The sequence below is a fragment of the Triticum aestivum genome, chromosome 1D (genome assembly GCF_018294505.1).
Source record: "Triticum aestivum cultivar Chinese Spring chromosome 1D, IWGSC CS RefSeq v2.1, whole genome shotgun sequence".
NCBI lineage: Eukaryota > Viridiplantae > Streptophyta > Magnoliopsida > Poales > Poaceae > Triticum > Triticum aestivum.
In genome coordinates, this window is record NC_057796.1 from 428,968,663 (window position 1) to 428,984,211 (window position 15,549).

Genomic DNA, 15,549 nt, shown 5'->3' on the forward strand with positions numbered 1-15,549 from the left:
GGAGTGGCCGGAGTTGTGCGCCGGGCGGGAAGGGCCGGCGACGTCGCCGGCGCTGCATCGTCGGGCGTCGGGAGCTGACGAAGTGGATCCACCACTGCCGGATCCACCTTGGTCGACGACCGAACGCCTCAATGCGACGCGGAGGGCGACCTCCTCCACATCGTCGGGGTCCGCTTCGCGCAGCAGGCTAGACTAGTCGTCGTCGGAGCCGGAGTCCTCACCGGAGGTAGCGCTGTTTCGGTCGCCGGTCATCGGATGCGTTTGGAGGGGATCAGAAGTGGAGTGGACGGAGAGGGGAGTGAAGTGGAGTTCGGATTGACTGCGGTCTAGGGTTTTCCGGAGGGCGATATTTGTGGGGTAGGCGTGGGCCAGACTGGGCCAAGCCGGCGTGGCGGCGCGCCCGGACGCGCCCAGACTGCACCATATTCACCCCATATTTGGGCTGGATATGAGGGGTGCTGGTCAGTCCGGGCGTTTGAGGCCTGTTTGAGGCGCTTGGTTGGGTCAATTTTTCGTGACCGGTCAACCCGCCCGGGCGTTTGAGACGTGTTTAGGACGCCCGGTTGTAGATGCTCTAAGCCGTCTTAGTTCCTGAACAATGACCCAGGTCTGTACACAGGTGCATTCCCGCAAAAAAAATGCATAACATGAAAATCAAGTTTGGCAAATGGTACCATAGGGAATGCCTGGCCTCTACATAACACTGTGCACACAATCAACGCTTCCAATGCAACAAAAAATAAAATATTGTTTTGCCCCAAAAATTCAAATAAAAAGGTCAACCTAACATTAGGTAGGTACTCTAAAATTACACCCCCATGCGGGAGAAAATCTTATTGATCATATGTTTCAATCAGGTAGTCGTCATCGCAAAAATGTGTATGTCCTCTCCTCCAACCTCTGCAGCATAGATTAAGTATGGAGTCATTGCGAACATGCATGAAAAATAATCTGCACAAGAGATGACACATATTTTTATTATTGAAAAAACACATCATTCCATATAAGCCACATAGTTAAACAAAAGGCTCCTGACCCCATAAGAATGTGTGCACAAAATTATTTGTCAATGCCCTACACATATTTCACGTACTGCGAGGAGGATAAATATTTGAAGCTACTTGAGTTATGGCGCACAATGCATTGGCAAAATTACACTAATAAATACTCCCTCCATCCGGAGATACTTGCCGGAGAAATGAATATATCTAGACGTATTTTAATTCTAGGTACATATATTTCGTTCCATTTTTTTGACAAGTATTTCTGGACGGAGGAAGTAGGTGTTTGATAGTCTTGTCATGTGGCAAAAAGCACACAATCTTACTACCTTGCCACTGTGCATCGGATTATCTCTAGTTAAGATCACTCCTTTTTTATCCCGCAAAAAAATAAGATCACTCATTTGTTTCAAAACTAGAGAAAAAATTTCACTCGAAAAAGTAGTTCAAGCTTCCGCTTCTTTTTTTATCGACGGAACATCATTGCGAGCAATCGTCTAATATAATGACTTACATAAAACATGGCATTCTCCCATTGGCAGAGAGCCAGTGGATTCACCTCTCCTTTATCTGCCGCTCGGGCAGGTGGTGGCACGGAGGGAAGGGGAATCCTGATGTCTCGGCTTTGGGTAGTAGATATGTTAGGTTTTAGTCCTCAGAAAGGCAGCGCTCGGACGACAGTGACACTTCTTCTTCGAGTTGATCTTCCGGACCGCAATCCTTCCCAAGTTTGTCCGTTAGGACAGATTAGACGAAGGTCCGGCGTAGAATCATGTTAGCTCGTTGGGGGCCGCAATGTTAGGTTTCTCGTCACGTGTACGCGACGCGAGATTTGATGTCATATTCTTCAAATCGATTCAAGGGTTCAACAACGTTGACTGCAGCCCTCATGGTACGTGCATAAAGACTTTTCACATGTTACCAACAAGGTCGGTCCAACTCCATTAGACCTCCTTCAATGCAAAGATGCTTAGATGAGGTGCTAAGTGCATTAAATACCTTAGCAACTCAACTCCCCAGTGCATAGGTGCCTAACTTGTTGTTGCTAAGCACACTTTATTTAATGAGTTAGCACCTAAAGTCTTTCATCCATTGGTTAAGTTATTTCATTTAAGTGGTTTGCCTAGATTCATGCGCTTGGCATTGGTTTTTTCTAGGGTCACCAAAGTACTCTCTCTCCTCCTTAATTGTTGTGCCATGTCATTTTTTCGGTTATGTGGTATGCTTAGCACCTGTCCATCGTGGAGCACTGGGAAGCGAGTGGCCACATTGGCGTGTCGGCGGTTCGATGTATCTTGCATTATATTTGGGTGCTTTGTATTTCAGATAAAATTTTATAATAGATCTGAATACTCTTAATAAACTGTCATATTTAAACGAGGCCAGACGGGGCCGCCTGCTAGGAGTCGGCTCCCTCGTGGCCGCCTTCTGATGTCTTGCTGTCTTCTAGCAGCCGGCCTCCTAGACCAGCCGGCCCAAGAAGCCGGCCGTTCGTCCGGGAGGTGTGAGGGGCGCAGCTAGCCCCGATGTCTTGAAATACCATAAGGGGCTGATGAGGCTATCCGTGGTCATTTACTCCGACACAAGGTCAGACGACCAAATAGGCGGCCGATGGAGGGCTCACCTCGGGGGACCAATGTAAATTTTGAAATGGTGCCTCCCCTTGGCAGCGAGCCCATGGGTTCACCTCCCTCTATTTGCCGCTCGAGCGGGTGGTGGCCAGGAGGGAAGGGGAATCCTGTTGTCTCGGCTCAGGGTAGTATATAGGTTAGAGTTTTAGCCCTCATAGAGGCAGCTCGGACGAACGATGACGCTGCTTCGAGTCGGTCTTCCGGACTCCAATCCTCCTCAAGTTTGTCTGTTAGAACAGATTAGACGGAGGTCCGACATAGATTCATGTCAGCTCGTTGGGGTGGAGACGTTAGGTTTCTCGTCACGCATGCATGATGCGAGATTTGATGTCAGATTCTTCAAATCGATTCAAGGGTCCAACGGCGATGACTGTGGCCCCCGGGGCATGTGCATCAATACTTTTTGGTTGTTGTCCACAAGGTCAATCTAGCTCCATTGTGTGAGTGACGACAGCGGCGCGTCGGCAGCTCGTTTTGACAGCGGTAGTGGCCAATGTATTTTTTATTATATATGGGTGCCTTGTATTTCTGATAGCATTTTATAATAGATCTCAATATCCTTAAAAAACTGTCTTATTTAAACAAGGTCAGACGGCCAAAGAGGCGGCCGATGGAGGGCTCACCCCGGGGGACTAATGTAAATTTTGAAATGGCGCCTCCCCAGATAATTGGTAGACGGCCGGACTTCTCATCTTCGACGTCATCATATCTCGTGGCCGATGCTTAAGAAAAGCTTTCTCACCAGGCAGAATCTAATCACGGATCCACGATCTAGCCAGTCGGGCTGGAAAGGACAACGCTCATGTCAACTGCGTGACATGGTGGCCAGCCATGGTCGTCACCTTCTTCGAGAGAGCGACACGGCGGAGACTTCGGGCCGCACGGCCGTACGTACGCCGGCCGTGTCCGGTAGCTTTAAGGTTAGGTTTTGGAGCAAGGCGAAATGTGCTCCGGCTTGAGAAGCAAAATACCTTTGCACGTCCCTCCGTCACCTCATTTTGTTGGGTTGTTCTTTTCTTTCTTGTACAAGCGAAACCTTTTAATTAGTATGGTCAGGTTGGTGAACTCGCAGTGCAACTTGCACTTTGAAACCTTTCTTTTTCTTGGCAGACCTACCTCTGTTGTTTTCCCTGCTTGTCATTATTTGGGGACACTTGCCGGTCCGTATATATTATGGGAAAGGAAATGAGTGTGATGTTATGTGTGGGGCTACTACTATAAATTACCAGGACAAGTTGCACCTCAATTGTCCACCGGCGCAGAGAAGCTAGGCCCAGAGTGCATGCTGGCCGGAAGGATCTAGAACGTGGATCCGGGGAAAGAGACCTTGAAAATAATAATGGTTGCAACTTGCGACTTTGAGTGGTTTGCAGAGCACTCGCTCACTACAGCTCGGCTGTTGTTTTCATGGCCCAGATGTGGGCACCCTCGTGGCCTCGTTGTATGTCGTTGTACTATCATAGTATCTTACATTTTCTGTATGATTGATTTGCTTCCTCAAGTAGAAATTGGCATGTCACAAAAATGGAAGGAAGAAAAGGCATGAGAGGATTGTTTAATTTCATAGCATTTGCACCAAAACAAAAGCAACCATTATCATCCACATGGCACCACATACATCTCCATACATAGAATAAGTTCATTAACCTTTCTTTTCAAATAGAACCTTTTATTGTATCTTTGTAAAACTAAGTAAGCGATGCACCAAAAAAAGAGTTCGAGCTCCTGGAGAAATTATTCTAATTGACAACATAAATGTTTTTTTTCCACGTTAGAAAAGACTATTTGTCAAAATCTATTAGAAACTCATGTCGATGGATTTTTATGGCCCACCCCCAATGTTTGGCCTGGGGCTATGTAGGTGTCAGCGGCAGATAATGAGGCCCTTCTCCTGCCCTCCGGGGAAGCCGGAATGGTTGATTAACTCATACTTGTCAATTCTCGCCACATTTATTATGGGATTTTATCTTCTGCATGAAAGTATTCATGAGGAGATTGCCAAATATCAGTATAGGTTCTTTTGGCTTGGTGAGAAGGGCAAACAAAACTATTATATGGTCAAATGGTCCGAGTTGTGCAAGCCAAAAGACATGGGTATGGGCACCATCTTGACTAAACCCATGAATCCGGCTCTTCTCTCAAAGTGGACATGGCGTATTGTCACCAACGGGGTGGTCCTTTGGGCACCCCGAAGGTCTCGCTTGGGCGGCCCTGCTAGAGTTCCTACACGAGGCTTCTTTGTCCGACGAGTCTGATCACATGTCTTGGCATTTGGAGCCCTTCGGGGCATTTTCGACCAAGTCGTTGTATCATGCCATTGCAGCCTCTCCTGGATCAGAGGAATTGACTCAAATATGGAGCGCCAAGATCCCCTTTAAAATCCATATTTTTCTTTGGCAACTCATTCGTGGTCTGATCCCTTCGAGAATGCAGGTCTCAAAGCGCAATGACCCCGACAATGGGTGCCGCCCCTTGTGATTTGTGGAGGAAGACTCCACTTGTGTGACTACCCAATTTCTTTGGAGTTGTCTTCGGGAGGTTGTTGGATGCGGGTGGTGCCCCTCCAACTTTCCAGACTTTTTTTCCATATTATGCAAAGTAGTTTTGGCCGCAAAATCCAGTTGGTTGGTTTTGGTGGTTTTGGCTTGGTAGCTTTGGACAATTTGCAATCAACTTGTTATTGTACACTCCTCTTTACATCATTCAACTGGCGCTATATGTAAACTTTTCGGTTTCTTGAAGCATTGGAGGGTGCTCAATAAGCAACAGGAGCGTGACACAGAGTTGTACCATCCCCCAATCCATATTAATTGTCGCTGATTTAGTACAAGGGAATACTTTTTTCTGTTGTGTGGAACATGGACTTGTATGGATGTTTATCTATAAAATGCGACGTAAAACCTTTTTTGGTTCACAACTTATTCGAAAATACGATTTGAGGACAAACCTTGATTAAAAATTGTAATGACTAGAATTGTGGCAACACATGACTAAATGCACATATGTTCGATACTCTTTTTTTTTTGCGAGAAAACTTCCATCTATTCATCTTCAATCATGACAACACAATGAACACCAGGAATAATAAAATTACATCCACATCTGTAGACCACTTAGCGATGACTACAAGCACTGAAGTGAGCCGAAGGCGCGTCACCGTCATCGCCCCTCTCTCATCGGAGCCGGGCAAAAATAGTTGTAGTAGACAGTCGGGAAGTCGTGCGCTAAGGCCCCATAGAACCAGCGGAACAGAACAACAACCGCCGCCGATGAAGCATAGCATCTATCGGAAGGATCCAACTTAAAGACACATGAACGTAGACGAACTACGACAAGATCCGAGCAAATCCACCAAGGACAGATCCGCTGGCGAAATACCTCCAGACGCCCATCGACGATGCTAGACGCAACACTGGGATGGGGGCTTGGTGGGGACTGGGGAGAACCTTATTCCATCTTCACAGAGCTGCCGCAGTCTTGTCTTCCTGAGTAGGATACAAACCCTAAGAAAACTCAAAAAAACATATAAAAACAGAGTCCCTCCCGCTGGCAAGGGTCGGGTTCTCCGTGCTGCCATGACTCTAAGGCCACGGGAGACGAGACGGACCGGCGGCCACACCTGCGAAAGACAGAGAAACTCTTGGCTTTTCTTTGGGGAGGAGGCAGCTGCGTGAGACACACGTATGTTTGATACTCAATAATGTACAACTTTAAGTTAATCGTATTTGTATAGATTTTGAACAATTAACACAATTTTATTTTTGTTTGATCCTGTTCCATGGAATTGGCGTATGGCGGGGGGATGCATTTTCTGGGGAGCCTTCTGCTTTTATTTTTTTCCCAAGACAAAAATATTTCTCAAACTCGACGCGCCAAGATTGTTAATTCTGGTTCCCATGAAATTTTGCCACCGCTAGAATTATTGAAATTGGACGCCGATAACTGCCACACATGTGGGCGTTAAGGGATCTACCCACACATTCTGTGTGGTGCCTAAGAGGACCAGCCCACACGCTTGTGTGTGGGCAAAATAACTAGCGCTCACACGCCTGTTTTTTCCCTTCCAATCCCTCTTACATGCGTGCGTGTGGGCGAAATAGATAACGCCCACACGCCCGGTACGCCAGGCCTCGTACCTCGTGGTCCCGCACGCCCCACGTGACACTTTACCGCGCGCCCGCAGTTGCCATGGGCCGGACCCTCGTCCATGTTCGTTTAAGTGCAGTTGCCATGTCGCTGAACTACGGTTGCCATGTGGGACAACTACAGTTGCCATGTTTGCTCAACTGCAGTTGCCATCTCAGGTCAAAGTTCCAGATTGCCATTTTTTGGACAACTACAGCTGTTGCCATGTGTGGTCTGGTCTACTGCAGTTGCCATGATTTCAAAACTTTAGGAGTTGCCACCTACTAACACTAGGCAGTTGCCCATGTAGCACTACAAAAAAAGGCATGGCAAAAAAACATGTTCGGATAAAAGAGAGAGTTGCCAGGTGCTCACAAGCACGCTAGGGCAGTTGCCATGTAAAAAGAAAGAGTTGCCATCTGCTTACGTGCACGCTAGGGCAGTTTGCCATGTACCATACAAAACATATGGCAACTGACATGTTCGGGTAAAAAAAAAAGAGAGTTGCCATCTGCTTGCAATCACACTAGGGCAGTTGCCACGTACACTGCAAAACGCATGGCAACTGGCAACTTGGGTGTGGGAGAGGAGGCGGGCGTGTGGGCGAGATGGCAAACGCCCACACACCAGCCCTTGTACGTGACTGAAAACTGGTGTGTGGGCGAACTGCTAAACGCCCACACACCGGCCCCTTCGCGTGGTAAAACGGATGTGTGGGCGACCTCTCTCACACACCACACACGCGAGTTGTCCTACGTGGCATACAAAATCAGCTAATTCGTGCCAAGATTCGTGCAGAAGTTACTCGACGATGATGGAGACATGTGGGTGAGTTGGCTAACGCCCACACGTGTGGACGTTACACTTTTCGTTGAAATTTTGGCTTCTTCGATTCCTAGCTCGGTAAAAGGACTGATCTTTTTCATTCGAGAGGTACATATTCGAGCGGCACTACCACATTTTGTCTAAAATAAGGTTGTATTTGAACATGACTTTAATTTATATGTCATCGAATTGTTCTTCTTTTCACCAAAGCCGCGGAAGCCTCGAAAATTCCAGAAATTTCATCACACCCCGAGTCTGAAAGGGAAGGAATTGAGAGGAAACACACTGGCATGGAGCTGTTGCCTCTCTAGAAAAAGAAGTTGTCATTGAGCTGTAAACACACGGCAGAAACCATTTAAAAACCAGAAGAGAAAGGGAACAAAAAGGTATGAAAGCCCTCCGGAGCCTGCCAGACAGACCCACCCCCAACCGCAACCAGCCAGCATCAAATAGAGCGAAACAACAGGAAAGCTAAGCCAAAGCCAAGCTGTTCCCGTCCCGTTCCGTTCCACCCCCGCGCAACCCGCCTCCCTCCCCGCGCCTCCGCCCGTCCCGCCCCCCATGGCGGCCACCCCGCCGTCGTCGCGGGACCCGTCGCCGCAGCCCCGCCGGCCGGCCGCCGCCGCGGGCCGGCCCGCCGCCACCGGCACCAGCGGCAACGGTAAGCGCGGCGGGCTCCTGCTCGGCCGCTACGAGCTGGGCCGCGTCCTCGGCCACAGCACCTTCGCCAAGGTCTACCACGCGCGCCACGCCGACACGGGCGAGACGGTGGCCATCAAGGTGCTGGACAAGGAGAAGGCGCTGCGTGCCGGGCTCGTCCCGCACATCAAGCGCGAGATCACCATCCTCCGCCGCGTCCGCCACCCCAACATCGTGCGCCTCTTCGAGGTCATGGCCACCAAGTCCAAGATCTACTTCGTGATGGAGTTCGTCCGCGGCGGCGAGCTCTTCGCGCGCGTCGCCAAGGGCCGCCTCAAGGAGGACACGGCGCGCCGCTACTTCCAGCAGCTCATCTCCGCCGTCGGCTTCTGCCACGCGCGCGGCGTCTTCCACCGCGACCTCAAGCCCGAGAACCTCCTCGTCGACGAGCGCGGGGACCTCAAGGTCTCCGACTTCGGCCTCTCCGCCGTCGCCGACCAGTTCCACCCCGACGGCCTCCTCCACACCTTCTGCGGCACCCCCTCCTACGTCGCGCCGGAGATGCTCGCGCGCCGCGGATACGACGGCGCCAAGGCCGACATATGGTCCTGCGGCGTCATCCTCTTCGTCCTCATGGCCGGCTACCTCCCTTTCCATGACCAGAACCTCATGGCCATGTACCGCAAGATTTACAGAGGGGAATTCCGGTGTCCGAGATGGTTCTCCAGAGATCTCACCAGCCTATTGAATCGGCTTCTCGACACCAACCCGGAGACAAGGATCACCATGGCCGAAGTCATGCAGAGCAGGTGGTTTCAGAAGGGATTTCGGCCCGTCAGGTTCTATGTTGAAGACGATCAGCTGCACAGCTTAGGGGACAGTGAGAGTGAGGAGCTGGGGCTAGTCGAACCTACCGAGCCGCCGCCTCCTCCTCCTCTTCCGCCGCCGCTGCCACCACCACCGCAGCAAGAGGATGATGACTCAGGGTGGGAGTCGGATTCCTCCGTCGCATCCTGCCCTGCCACGCTGTCGTCCGAGGAGCGGCAGCGGCCTGCCGGGCGTCTCACACGGCCAGCAAGCCTCAACGCTTTTGATATCATATCCTTCTCCAAGGGATTTGATCTATCAGGGCTGTTCGAGGAGCGAGGGAGCGAAGTGAGATTCATCTCAGCACAGCCCATGGAAACCATCGTTACAAAATTGGAGGAGATTGCCAAGATGAAGAGCTTCTCCATTCGGCGCAAGGACTGGCGTGTAAGCATAGAAGGCACCAGGGAAGGGGAGAAGGGGCCATTGACAATTGGGGCTGAGATATTTGAGCTTACACCAAGCCTCTTGGTGTTGGAGGTGAAGAAGAAGGCAGGGGATAAGGCAGAGTATGATGACTTCTGCAACAAAGAGTTGAAACCTGGGATGGAGCCTCTCGTGCACCACCAGCCGGGCTCGGCTCGAAATGTACCTTCTGATACTGAGTAGTTCTAAAGGTAGCTCTCTTGCTTGAAAGGAATATAAAGAAGTTTTGGGTTAAAAGGATGTGTCTTTTATATGTTTAAGCATGGGACCTGAGCAGAAAAATGCCATTCATATTCCTTAGTCCCTTTGTGTTAGTATTATTCATTTCTGCAATCCAGAATTTTTTATGCCAGCGTCTACAGTGTTTGTTGTAGTTGTTTGTACATACATACAGTCTAAAGGGAGTTGCGGATTTCGCTTTCGCCACATTATCAATGTTTATCCTATTTAAGTGTTCACGCTAAATTATGTTTATTCATAATGTACAAATTTCATGTGTAGTTAAGTCATCTCTTAAAAATAAATGTACCATTGGAACTTTCGTGAGTGTTGACTTACGAGTATTATAGCTATGTGTAACTTGGGTTATCTCAGCTTTCATCAAATAACCATCACATCATAAGCAGAATGGCCATTGGCTCGCCAATGTCCAGCTTCAGCGATATACTGCCATTGTGTTTGATCAAAACAAAATAAGATCTGTGGAAGTGATGCTCTACTGATGATGGTTTCAGTTGAACAAAGCTCTGAAATTTGAATCTACTCTATAGATCAGCTTGGCTTTCTTATCTTTGAAATTAGTACAAAATTGTGTTATTCCCTCTAATTCTTCTGAATCAAGTTGGTCTTGACAGAAACCGAGCAGAAGCAAAGGGTTGCAAACAATTCAATTCCTGTTCCTGCAATGTCACAGACATATGTTACATATTAGTGTTATTCAGAAAGAGGTGCGGTAAGTTGCTTGTATATTCTAATAATTGTATATTAGTTCCAATCTTTTGGTCCAGAAAAAGGAAAGACAAACTGAAGCTTAGTGCCCATCCTTTTTCGCTGCAAACATTGCGAATGAAGAGGACCAATGGTTCTGTGCTCCTGTATAGTCGTGTATGTGAGAATGGGTAAGGCACTTACCATGTACTCCATGATTCAGAAGTTAGGATGGGTAGGGAAACGATAGGACAGGAGGGGCAGGGAGGAATGCTTCTAGTTGGAGGATGGTCAATGCATGCCACTGGGGCTTAAGATTGGGCACTGCTATATGAATTAAAGTTAGAGCAGGCATCACACTGAATAAGGTGAAGTTTAGGGGTCAGGATATAAGCATTTACTAAATATTTTATGTTGCATATGCCTATTCCTAACCTATTCCATGTACATCAGAGGTTGATATGTTATTTCAAAGGAGGTACAATTAAGTACAGTAGCTTCCAAGCAACTGGACACTTGATAAGTTTTCTTATGTAATCATATGAAATTTGACAACTTAACTTAATTGTTATAATAATATAACTAATATAATAACAGTATGGCGTGACAAATTAGAAACGGGTAATAGCTCAATCAGGCCAAGAATTGTGACAAAAGATATATTTTTAGCTGAATTCATACAGTTGTCACACTGAATAAGGTAAAGTTGGCTAGGTTAGGGGTCAGGAACTCAGGATATAAACATTTACATATTTACTGAATTATTTGTGTTACATATGTCTATTCCAATCTACTCCATGTACATCAAACGTTGATATGCTATTTCAGAGGAGGTGCAATAAGCACCTTCCAACACTGGGGCAATAGGAGCTCAATCATGCTAGTAACTGTGATGGTGAATGGTAGCTAAATGCAGTGAGAAAAAAGGATGGCATGCTTAATTTATGATCTTCGATTATGGATGTTTTTTGATCATGTGAATACCTACTATACCGCCGATTCTTGTTTATTACTCCCTCCGTCCCATAATGTAAGACGTTTTTTGATACTAGTGTGGTGTTAAAAAATGTCCTACATTATGGGACAGAGTAGTAATTCAGCCCATCAAATAATTTACAAGTAGATTGATTGGGAAATCGCAATGTGGCGTGAAGGAAGGGAAATGCTTCAGAAATACCAATGTTGTGCATAACAGAATGAGCATAAGGTTGTCATGCTGGCTATGTTTTCATGTTTATTAAGTAACAGAAATGTTGATTTTTTTCTCTCTACTCCGTAAGGCCAGCTGCACACCAACGAGGCATGCCATCTGTTGTTGCTCTTTGCTGAACAAGGATCTTGGCTGCAGTTGCCAGTTAGAAAGGCTAAGCGCTGGCAATCACATAAAGACATTGGCGTGAGTGAACTCAATAGCCTGTGGCAGTGCATCCTTGGAAGTCACTGCTTCGCTGAATCGTTTGACAGTTGTGTTTGGTGACTATTATCCTATTATTAATCTTGGATTGTGTTTATACTTGGTTTACATGAGGCTCATGAGAAGTGCTATACACACGACGATTTCTCGCCCGATACATGCACGGCGACACCGAGCGTGTCCTTTGATCGAACGTGAGAAGCAAATCTGACGATACATGACACCGTCGGGTTGGTATCGGGCGTGGAACGTCGTGTGTGAAGCAATCTCGTATCCATATTCAGTTATTATTTCGATGGTGATCGAGGGGTGCGAACTGATTTGAAATGTCTGGGAGACTCTTAATCTTTGTTATCTAAAAATGTGAAAAGCTGTGATGACAGGAGATAAGATGTTGATTTGGTCTTCATATATCATACATAAAACGGGTCTGACATCTTGTTATTGGTTGCAGGTTGGCCAGTTTCAGTCACACGGAGAAGTTTCTCTATCTAGTTGCGCTACCACCTGGCGTTGTCTCTAGAATTTGGTTGCCTAGAATGGTACCCGCCAACGCTATTGGTAGGAAGGATTTTGACTTGGGACACCAGACTAAATAGTCAGCTTGAACTTGGTTGCATAGAAATGTCGTTCTGAAGCAAGACGGGGTTCGATTCAAACCGGAGAAAAATACAACATACATGGTGGTCCAATAAGAGCATCTCCAACGCCGACTCTTGAATCACCCGCAAATGTTCGGACCACCGGGCACACTTTGTCATCCAACGCGATACCTCATTTGTCCGTGGACGTGTCCGGTTGTTCGAAATCACACAAACTGAACGCAAAATGTGGGGGACATGTCCAACACCCTGGTCCCAACCAAAAACATCTCCCGCGTGAACAAACCTCCGCTCTCCGCGCATGCGACTGCTTGGATTGAAGCGGTGTCCGACCGAGAGTGCCGCTCATGCTGCATCCCGATCGATCTCTGCGCACATTCAATGCCAGAGAGATGTGACTGGACGGGACGGCTATCTATCGCATTTGAACCGGGTGCCCATTCGTCAGCCTGCTGACATTAAACATGCGCGGCGACTGAGAAACCAACTCCGACACCTGCATTACAAATCTGGTCGCATGGACTGGCTGGCGCTCGCAATTTTATAAGTAGCTACACCCGACATGATCAGCACAACTCCACGCCTGCTTCCTTTCCTCCTCCATGCACCACCTCCGCCATGACTGCGAGCTCCACAACGATGTGGGAGAGCCCTCGACGGAGAAGAAGCTTGAGTTGGCCGGCTGGCTGGCCCGCCGTGCCCCGTGCGCGCCGAATAGAGGTCGGCTTGCCGGTGAGCTCACCTAAGCTAAGTGACGATGACCCCATGATGGAGGAGGCGCCCGACGACGAGCCGACGCCCCACGCGCGCGCCTGTCCATGCCGGCTTCACCATGGAGCAGGCGCTTGTGCACTCCAATGCCATCATGGCAGAGGAGCAGCCGGTATCGGCATTCGCCAGGCATAGGAGGAGCGGCGTTACAATAATCTCCTCCTGGCACATCATCCAGCTGGCGGAGGACGAAATCTATGGCGAGTACGCGAGCGAGGAGACCGTGGCAGCCATGGCCATGAAGAACATGAATTTTGTCGCTGAGCAGCGGGCACTCGACGAAGCCGCGTGTGCTCACGCCGGCTGTATAGCGGTCGTGGCGAAGACGATTTTGGACGGTAACGCCGGCAGTTGCGCGTCATTCGTGCCGCCCGTGCAGTTTGCGCCGGGCTGCTACGACCATGAAGCTGGTCCGTCCACGTCCATTGTCGATCTCACCTTCACCAGCGACCTCCGGGCCACAGACTCTGATGAGGAAGAATAGGACATGGGAGACAGAGGTGTTCGTGTCCCATGTTTTACACTTCCTCGCCGGCGACCCGCAGCTTCACTTCCCGGGGTCAGGATCGTCAAGGATGCTTTTTTTTCTTATTAAAAGAAGAGGTTTCCCTTCGATTTCATTAACGAAACCAACGACATAAGTATTAGTCCCTCCGTCCGGAAATATTTGTCATCAAAATGAATAAAAGGGATGTATCTAGACGTATATTATTTCTAGATACATCCTTTTTTATCCATTTTGATGATAAATATTTTCGGACGAAGGGAGTAGTTCACAGCGGAGTTAAAGTGCCCAAATCTCCCCCGGCCATACACAAGTTCAAAAGCCAGCAAAACGGAGAACTACAAGCAGAAGCTGACAGCAAGGAAAAACAAGCCATAACAGAGGGACAAATTCAGAAGCTACTACAAACTACATCTAGTCTCCAGCAGCTCCCAGCCTTCTCATCCCAGGCATCCACCCTTGCGACGTCTTGTAGACTTCACTTGCCACCCGCTTTATTATTTTTGCTCCCAGCATCAACATTTTTTCCTCTGGGTTTTTTCTCTAGCATCGCCGAGGATGCTAGACATGGAGAACAACAAGGAGTTGGAGGATAGACGTCAACGAAGATTTAGACTAGGTTAACTTTTTTTAGATGCTTTTGTTTACTGAATTTTGTCAAAAGTGTAATGAATGTGGCACGTTTTAAATGAAAACCATCTGGTTGCATGAAAATCGTCCTGTTTGTTTAAATTCTCTTTGACATGTATGCGGACGTTTGAGGTATAATGTTGAATGGCTGGCTCATGCATCACTTTCCATGGATGTCCGGTTTAGGGGTCTGGAGATGTCCTAACTAAGACTGTACGACATAGCATATATTCCCTCCCTTTCTAAATATGAAGTCTTTTTAAAGATTTTAACATGGCTACATACGGATGTATATAGACGTAGTTTAGAGTGTAAATTCACTCATTTTGCTCCGTATGTAGTCCATATTAGAGTCTTTAAAAAAGCTTATATTTAGGAACGTAGGGAGTACATGTGAAAAATAATCATGTTTATTAACTTATTAAAGCACTTAGGTACTGCTGAGCATCAGTGAGCATCTGTGCTGTTTACTTTTGCACAATCAAAATGTTGAGCAGGCATCGTTCTGCAGCTGTCAATCATCTTATCTCGCTGTGTTGCTCACTGCTGCCCGAGCGATGTTGTTCACCGATTGTTCCCCTTGCATGGTAGCTGAAAGCTGGGTTGCATCGGCCGGTGCTCGTCAGCCCGCTGTTCATGGACCTCCCGTTTGCCGTCAGGAACAGGCAAACGGCGCTGTCACCCGCCTAACCCAACCACGGGCGGCGACCTATGACGATCGCGCGTGCCGCGAAGCTAGCAGAGCCTGGAGATCTCTGGACGGATGACACTGGCGCACGACTTTCGCCAGGCCCAGGCCGGCTGGCCGCCCCCGATGGCCAAGTCCACTGCTGGTCTCGAGTCTCGATGGGTCCACGAGGCGAGGACGTCGCCGTCGGCGCAATCGTACGTACCACTGCCTGGACCGCACCGCACCGATCGATGCACGGCCACGGCACCGCGCGCACGTCCGATTCCAACCGGTCGTGCGTGCAGTCGGGAGCAGTGCGCGATCGGTGCGCGGGCGCGTGGACCGGGGCACCGAGGGGCCGCGTGCAGTGCACGGTGGCGACGCCCTCCTGCCGCTGTCGCCCCGGGTCCGGGTGGCCGAGGCGCGGCCACGAAGAAGGAAGGGGGGCGCGCGCGAGCGGACGTCGCCGTCGGCACGGTGGTTGGCTCTCCTCGCCGATGGAGCGGCGAACGCGTC

At 48.7% G+C, this 15,549-nt stretch overlaps 1 protein-coding gene across 1 annotated transcript; it reads left to right on the forward strand.

Moving 5' to 3' along the window:
* The first annotated feature begins 7,970 nt into the window (after positions 1-7,970).
* LOC123182625 (CBL-interacting protein kinase 19) lies at positions 7,971-9,940 on the forward strand. Its single transcript, XM_044595257.1, has one exon. It carries the CDS (start codon positions 8,144-8,146, stop codon positions 9,695-9,697), a length of 1,554 nt encoding a protein of 517 aa, XP_044451192.1. The 5' UTR covers positions 7,971-8,143; the 3' UTR covers positions 9,698-9,940.
* The last annotated feature ends 5,609 nt before the right edge of the window (positions 9,941-15,549 follow it).